Source organism: Haliotis rubra, unplaced genomic scaffold (genome assembly GCF_003918875.1).
Source record: "Haliotis rubra isolate DU_JTF1 unplaced genomic scaffold, ASM391887v1 Scf152, whole genome shotgun sequence".
NCBI classification, from domain to species: domain Eukaryota; kingdom Metazoa; phylum Mollusca; class Gastropoda; order Lepetellida; family Haliotidae; genus Haliotis; species Haliotis rubra.
This window is the reverse complement of record NW_025765470.1, coordinates 1,490,889-1,500,082: the sequence shown is the minus strand read 5'-3', so window position 1 is coordinate 1,500,082 and position 9,194 is coordinate 1,490,889. Positions and strand designations below refer to the sequence as shown.

Sequence of the window (9,194 nt, the reverse complement as noted above, 5' to 3'; positions counted from 1 at the left end):
TGGTGGGTGTAATATAGATATATTTATTATGCATGTTGAATGATCACTCCTGTGGTGGGTGTAATATAGATATATTTATTATGCATGTTGAATTATCACTCCTGTGGTGGGTGTAATATAGATATATTTATTATGCATGTTGAATTATCACTCCTGTGGAGGGTGTAATATAGATATATTTATTATGCATGTTGAATTATCACTCCTGTGGTGGGTGTAATATAGATATATTTATTATGTGTTGATTATCAATAGTATGCATGTTGAATTATCACTCCTGTGGTGGGTGTAATATAGATATATTTATTTGCTATACAAATAACACTCATACATGACAATACAAAATAACCTCTCACGGACGGATGTAGATAAACACATGCATTCACTACGAAAATAAATCTACCACTGTTTCGTTCACCCTCTGTAATTTAAGCGTCGTCCTTTGTAAGGATTGTTCAATGTTTGGCCAATAGATATCATCCCTCGATCTAGTCCTGCTGCTCACGTTTTCGTAGCCGCCTTTGTAGTAGCGGCCATTGAAGTTGGCGTTCCGAACACACGTGGAAAACCACCAGCCACAATGAAACTTCACTGCACAGTTACCACGCATGCGCGGTGTCACATGGTCGTAGGTCAGAAAAGGCCCCGCATGGACCCTAAGTCCACTTCCGCCAAAACCCGTATAAGAAAAGTAGTCCTGAGGCACGTGTAGCCTGTAGTGAGACGTCTCATTGTCAACCCGAAAGTAACTACTATGTGAGAAGTAGTGCGTACTGACATCGTCCTCCTTGCTTGGGTCAGGCCAGTCCCACATGTCTATACCTAACCCGTACGCCCTCTGGCGGGTTAAGAGATGGATTTTTTCGTTCCCCAGCCAGAACTCCGAGGACATGTTTCCGAAGCCGTGTTTGTATTCCTCCCATTTCCTGAAGAAGTTGAGGGAGCCGTCAATCCGACGTTGGATGAGGGTCCACACGGAGTCGACGTGGAACTCGCACACGACTGTGAAGTGGATGGAGGAACCATTAGGTCTGATGTGGTAGGTCCCATTGGTGGAGAATCCCAGACTCTGAACGTCTTCACAATCTGGAATAGAGGAAACATGTCGTTAGAAACACCCAAATGCTACTAATGCTGCTGTTGCTACTACTACTACTACTACTACTACTACTACTACTACTACTACAACAACTACTCCTACAGGAAGACTATATAAGTGCAACGGGTGATATATTGTGTTGAGATCAACGTTTTGGTGCTGCTTTGTTTAAACAGATGCAGTAAACAACACAATAATGCACCACCCTTTTTGTAGCGCCTTGATCGAGCATCGAATGCACGGATACAGGCGCAGTTACAAAATACCCACTATTATCATTATTAACGACATCAGACACTTCTCTGATAAACATCCTGTACCACCGTGCACCTGGATCACTACCCAGCTGGTCATTTAGTAACACTGGACAACCATGTACACCCTCCAGATGGTCATTTAGTAACATTGGACAACCGTCCATACCACCCAGATGGCCTTTTAGTAACACTGGACAACCATGTATACCACACCCTCCAGATGGGCATTTAGCAACATTGGACAACCGTCCATACCACCCAGGTGGCCTTTTAGTAACACTGGACAACAATGTACACCCTCCAGATGGCCATTTAGTAACATTGGACAACCGTCCATACCACCCAGATGGCCTTTTAGTAACATTGGACAATCATGTACACCATTGGACAACCGCCCATCCAGATGGCCATTTAGTAACACTGGACAACCGTCCATACCACCCAGATGGCCTTTTAGTAACACTGGACAACCGTCCATACCACCCAGATGGCCTTTTAGTAACACTGGACAACCGTCCATACCACCAAGATGGCCATTTAGTAACACTGGACAACCGTCCATACCACCCAGATGGCCATTTAGTAACACTGGACAACCATGTACACCCTCCAGATGGCCTTTTAGTAACACTGGACAACCGTCCATACCACCCAGATGGCCATTTAGTAACACTGGACAACAGTCCAAACCACCCAGATGGCCTTTTAGTAAAACTGGACAACCATGTACACCCTCCAGATGGCCATTTAGTAACATTGGACAACCGTCCATACCACCCAGATGGCCTTTTAGTAACACTGGACAACCATGTACACCCTCCAGATGGCCTTTTAGTAACACTGGACAACCATGTACACCCCCCAGATGGTCATTTAGTAACACTGGACAACCGTCCATACCACCCAGATGGCCATTTAGTAACACTGGACAACCATGTACACCCTCCAGATGGTCATTTAGTCATTGGGCAGTATTGGAGACACGTTCACACCCTACACCCCACAAAACAAGGAGAACCGAGTACCTCTCACATAGTTGTACAGTTGTGGACAATAGACAGAGTCAAGGACGATGGATCTCAGTAGGAACTAGGTCGCTGAAGCCCATTTTTATTAAACATATTCCGCAAAACATCAGTTTCAAACTGTTTATTTTCGCCTGATTTTCTTGATACTGTTTAACTGGTGTTGACAGATTATAAATTTAATACATTGTATCAAAATAGACTCATCATTATCTGATAACAAACCATGTGATCTAATAGGAATGTTGGTCTCCGACTTGCTTCATCTTAAGATTTCGGTATTCGTGCCAATCTAAATATCTAGAAAGCTTTCCCGGAGAACGCCTTTCTGCTGAGCACTCGCTTGCCCCTGATGTCATTATGATACACTTAAAGCCTTCAGATATATGCTCGAATCACTAATCTCCTGGTTGTCGTTTAGTAAATACAGAGTATAATGTTGGTTTGTTTCATGATAAATCGGGGCACAATGTAGGTATTATTTGATATACTGACGTGTTTATCAAAACGTACGAAGATATGACTTGAGAACAAAGCTTGGGTCAAGATGCTTTCACAAGTTCAGTAAGTTTCTATCTTAATCGGACATTCACAGCGAGATAGGGCCTTCGCATGTTCCCAAAACCGATCCGATTATCACATCTCGATGATTCGAGTTGAAGTCGTGTATCACTCCACAGACACTCGAATTTCGACTATCACCCCTAAAGTACTCGAGTCGAAGTGGAGTATAACACTACCAGCTGCCAAATTGAAGTCGAGTTATCCATCCAAACAAGACTATGGTCGCCTATTTGTCCAGGAAATGGGAGTTCCGAATTTGAGAGTTCTACATTCACCAACAGGTCGGTTATGTTATCACTTCCAGTTCTCGTGACAGGTGTCAGATAGGTGAGAGTACAGTGTGACCTTTACCTTGCTTTCCAACCGTCAACATCTCGAGACTGTGTATGTCATGTACGTTTGAGTGGGTGAGACAGTTTGGGGATTTTTAAAGACGCTTGATAAATGTACATGCTACAGCTATATTTTAATATTTTACTGAATCTGTCTTTGTGCGTGAAATATGGCCTAAATTAAACAATACTCGACTATTCCTTTCAACCGAATGACTGTGTCCTGATGAACGTCCGCGTCATATACCTGTCTCCATGTTGAGATTTCTAAGATGACCATAGTCCCGTTTCCTGTGATGAGGGAGTCTTTTGGAATAGGGGGGTGATCAGTTGTATTCGATGTATGTCGTAAGGACAGGATAAAAATTGTATTGGTGGACACGATATTAAGCCTGACTACAGCTTGTTCAGCTTGCCCTGAGCTACTCTATATGCATGACCCGGGAGGTCAAATGGCACAGACGGCAGATCGGGTTATCTTCATTAAATAGGGGAGCAGATAATGTTATAAATGTTGCGTTCATGCGAAGCATGCATGCATGGATTCGTGACGGAACTTGCCCCGGAAAACAACACTTCTGAAAAAACCAAAACAATCATGTCATGTTTTAACTGAATTGTTTATACAGTCATATGATATCTAGTTTGGTTTGCTAAATTTACAACTTACAGACGTCAGTTACTTTCACAATCCGATTCACTCTGTAAATGTGTGTCACCCGAGGCGTGTATCGGTGCTCGAACTATCTGTCACTGGTTTACCAAGCTCAAACTTAATTATTCCCGGGCTTTTTTAAACAATGCAGACTAAAGCGCAAAACAATTATCTAGTAATTAATTTTTTTATGAAATGAGTAACTATTCTCATTCGTCGATTTAAGAAACATGTTCTTTCCAGATCTCGGTATTTCTTGAGGGAAGGTGACATTATAACAGTATTTTCGCACGCAACATCGATCAACAGGATACTCATGTTCTGTATAAGTCAAGAAAATACCTCAGATTCTTGAGTTGTTTCAGACCTGCATATGTACCTGTCTTGTGTATCCAAGACAACAGCAGGGTTTCATTTGTTTCCTTGTGAGTGCAGGAGCGTCTGTGATGTCAGCTGATGTATGTTTACCTACACCGTTGTGAAGGTTGGTTGTCACGGAAATAGCACCTCTACCAACCTGTTACGGCATCTGGATAGGGGGCCATCTCAACTGAACAGTGTATAATTCTCTGTTAGTTGGTATTTATCCATTAATATTTTTCATTGAAACACGGTTACTTACCATTTTTTGCCCAGGGATGATACCCAGGAGCATTAACACCCCAGTCACCCACAGGGGTGTCGTTACCTCTCTGCAAATAAAACTCACACCCGTAGCCTGTGTTTGATTCATTCTTACCTTTGGTTCGTGATGATGATGATGATGATGATGATAAGGTTATTCATCTCAGAACTACAAACTACTTGGATTTGATTTGGTTCGTAGTTCTGAGATGGATAACCTTACAGCTTGGAATACATTTTGCAGTCTAAATAGTAAATTTAAATGCCGTTTAAATTAATTACACTCATAAGAAATAAAAAAAAATTAAGAATGAATAAAATAAAAATAAATTTGACAATGTAATATTTATGCCATGTTCGTTAGAAACGTATGTGGAATATTACTGACTGCACCGTCATATTACTGGAATCTTAGTGAGTACAACGTTAAATAGAACAGATGAATAAGTGAGTGAGTTTGGTTTCACCCCACTTTTAGCAATATTCTAGCAATATCATGGCGGGGGACACCAGAAATGGGCTTCACACGTTGTGCCCATGTGGGGAATCGAACCCGGGCCTTCGGCGTGATGAACGAACGCTGTACCCACTAGGCTACTCCGCCTCTGTACAGAACTGAACAATTGCGTCCTTAAACAACATCCATTCCCAAACTCTTTCTCGAAGTTTCCTTCAGTGGGGAATAACATAACATGACAAAAATATATTCTTCGTTGCTTAAATTAGATTATTTCGATCGTTAATAGGATGGTGATGTGAAGAAAACCAACATATTCCTCGTGTATTTCGGCACGTCGTAAATAATGTTAGATGACTCGATTATTCTTTAGAATTAAAGCATGGTTTACATACTGACTGTCGATGCTGCCAATTAAGTAACTGTCCAAACAATTATCGGGTATAAAATGTTCCAGATAGACGTTCCAGATTTACACAACATGTGTTGATTAATGATAATCAGACAGAGCGAACAGATATACGGCCCCTCTTGGAGTTCTTGCAATATGAGTTAATCGTGAAGTAATTGGTCGTGGGGTAAACATGCACGTGTTTTAACGGCTTAGCATCCTTGTTACAACACTGCACGTGCGGCAGAGGCATCACAGCGCTGACAGCGAGGAGCAACACGTGCCTGCCACGGCTGTCGTGTAGTCCGATACTGCAGGTCTCTTCTGCCACGGCTGCCGTCTAGTCCTATACTGCAAGTCTCTACAGTGAAGACGTAGGAACGTATAGCAGGCGATTGGATCAGGGTTTATCAGGGATATTTATATATTGCCTGAGTTATGTAAATTGAATATGTTTCTAAATAATGACCTTGCAGTCAATAGAAATGAAATCAACGCAGCTTGACCATTGTCATCTTGGCCACCAACACAAAGTCATTTGCAGAATAGCTGCCCATAATCATAGTTAGACGAAGGCCGGTTGGCCACTGAAGCATGACATTGTGGATGAGGCGCGGGATACTGCAGGCTGACCAGACTTCTGTCACAAATGCGACATGTGACAGTCTGATCGGGATTCGACCCTGAGGGATAAATAGAGAATGCTTTGTGTGAGTCGGGGCTTGACCCTCGGACAGCGGCTGGACAGGTTGGCTGAACAACGCCTCCCAAGTGCCACCATAGTTGTCATATCAAATCACGAATATAAATGTTGTGACCCACTGATGGACTTCTGTATTTGAAGACACAGATATCCCATCTTAACAGCCCGGAATAAAGAAAAATACTGTCGGGGCCGGCCCACAATATAAAGTTTAGACTTCTAGCTATAGTTGGAGAATGGCTTTTCCGGGAACTTCCTCTTCTGGACAATCATGCAAGGAATTTCAATACATTACCAAAGCAACGTTCATTTCTCTGCACGTCTACCAGCTTTTGTCAAGCAACATTTTCACGTCTCTCTACAGACTAACAACTAGTCTCTGAAATGAACATATTTTACAGAAAAGCTAATAGCAAAAACAATAAAATATAATGAAAAGGAGCCCTGAGACTTTCTTCATTTTCAGACTTGCCACATTTTCTAGACTTGCGTGGGCTTTCTTGGATATATCTGCTTCAGAGTCTGAATGACAGACTAGACTCTCTATGAATAGCAAACTTGTTGACAGTGACCATGAACGTCGCACAGATAATAGTATTTATCCTGCGATTATCATTTATTCACGATTGACATTTCATCTTCCCCTTAGGGGCGGTGGAGTTAGCCTAGTGGTTAAAGCGTTGGCTCGTCACGCCGAAGGCCCGGGTTCGAATCCCCACATGAGTACAATGTGTGAAGCCATTCCTGGTGTCCCCCGCTGTGATATTGCTGGAATATTGCTAAAAGCGGCGTAAAACCCAACTCACTCACTCACTTCATCTTCCCCATCGCGACTTAAAGAGAGTTCATGGATATATGGTTTTACACCGCTTTCTACACTATTCCAGCAATATCACGGCATGGGACACAAGAAACCCGGACCATGACGAGCGAACGTTGTAACCAATACCCACACAACTTACAATTCCATGGCAGCCTCACTTCTCTTATTGTCCTGAAGATTCCTCTTGTGAAATTCGACCCGTGAAGATGCTCATGCTTGTAGAAAGAGGCGACAAATGGGATTGGGTGGTCAGGCTCGATGACTTGGTTGGCACATGTCACCGTATCCCAATTGCGTAGATCGATGCTCATGATGTTGATCACTGGGTTGTCTGGTCCAGACTCGATTATTTACAGACCGCCGCCATATAGATGGAATATTGCTGAGTGCGGCGTAAAACTAAACTCAATCATTATTTTGTGAAATTCAGAATAATCGTTCTGGCTTTGTTTGAAATCAACAACATTTCAAAGTTAATTAACAGTATTGTATGCGAGCGATTCAAGCACAGTACTTCAACTGCATTTGGGTACAAGATTAACCGAAATGTGAGACTACGGACTGTCAGGAACCTCACCACGTGTTGCCAACTCTATTTCCTGGTAATATACACAAGAAGATATTTCTTTGGAATCGCTTGTTTTGAAGAGAAATAAGCATATACAATCAATCTTGAGAACATGAACACATCAGTAATTATTTTCCAAATGTTATTAGCCTATGTTGGAGTGGACTCGGCTTTTGTTGCCGCCTGCAGCAGGCAGATGGTTGTGGAATGCCTGCCGAGGCAGAGCAAAGCATCTGGTCTGGTTATCTAGGGTTACCGAGTTGAGCGGGGACCTGTCGGGTCGGGGATTTCAGGGAATAAAACTGACTGCAGAGATTTACTTCGAGAATTCGGAACATGTACAAGATAATCTTAACGAGGAGTAATTAATGTACATTAGTGTGTGGGTGGTTTAAAGATGTGGGGAACGTGGAACAAAATGAACCTGAGTGAATCAATGAGTTAGTTTAGTTTTACGCAGCTTTTAGCAATATTCCAGCAATATCACGATGGGGAACACCTGAAATGGGCTTCACACATGGTACCCATGTGATGGATCGAACCCGGGTCTTCGGCGTAACGAGCGAATGCTTTAACCACTAGGTTACCCCACCAAACCTAAAAGAACCTGCACACTTTGGACAAGCTACTCTCTGTGATTAACAACCGTAATGAATTGGTGAGTGTTATTTTATGCCGCACATCACTAAACAGCGATATCACATATTCTTGTAGATAGAGTTTGAGTGAGTGAGGGTTTTGGGTTTAACGCCAATTGTACAGTATACCAGTTATATTCAGACCAGTGCAATGGAGGAACAAAAACCATCCATGGGATTCCATCCTCAAACTAAAAAACCCTCGGGGGCATTTGTGTTACATAACGGATCAAAAGCGATTCACAAAGAAACGCACAGATGTAAACATTGAAACGTCATGTCGATATGTCTTTATTGTTGATATAGTGTGTTGAGAGCTCGGAAATAGAATGCAGTTGTGTTTGAAGTTTTAATTAAACGATGCAATGTTGAGATATACTGACTAGATGTGCCCCTTAACAGCTGCCGACAACATAATTCTTGCTGTCTGAAAACAAGGACCATTCGCACTGACGAGATGCGTTAAATTGCAACATGTCTGTCAAAGGGTAGAAATTAGGCCTAAACCATTATCCCAGTTTCATAGATAATTTACTGTTACAATCTGGTTTATGATCACTGGCAACAAAAAGTGTCCGCATTCGTGATTATTCGTGCCATTCGGGAACAAGGCGAAAGAAGATCAGCCTGGTTCCCGGGGTCTGCTGCGCTAACGCTTCGACACTGTCGCAGCAGCAGACCCCGGGAACCAGGCAGAAAGAAGAAACCTTTTTTCGTGACCAAGTCGAGTCATTCCGAATGTAGGTGACGGAAAGAAACAAGAAGGAGCCGAGTTGTGACGAATCCAGTTTTTCTTTGTTTAGTAATGATGTTTTCACGAAGGTTACGGAAAGTGACGAATGGTTACGATTGGTTTGCAAATGGTTACTGCGATGGGCTCGCTCGCGCGTAAAATATGACGCACTAGATTACATCAGAGACCATATAATTATATGATTATATGGCCTCTGATTACATCCTTCCTGCATTCCGAAAGCAATGATCATTCCTGGGTTGTGTTTTAGTGCGGGTCTGTGTTATTGGGTAATGTCTTTGGTTCCACGCACAGCTCCAAGCTA

General features: G+C 42.5%; 1 protein-coding gene across 1 annotated transcript in view; it reads right to left on the bottom strand.

Moving 5' to 3' along the window:
* Positions 1-282: 282 nt before the first annotated feature.
* The window catches only part of LOC124270504 (angiopoietin-related protein 1-like), a 31,403-nt gene continuing 22,491 nt past the window's right edge, over positions 283-9,194 (bottom strand). Inside the window, exon 2 of the mRNA XM_046705522.1 lies at positions 283-1,086. Within this exon, the coding sequence (XP_046561478.1) occupies positions 386-1,086 (701 nt within the window). The 3' untranslated portion in view covers positions 283-385. The remainder of the gene's footprint in view (positions 1,087-9,194) is intronic.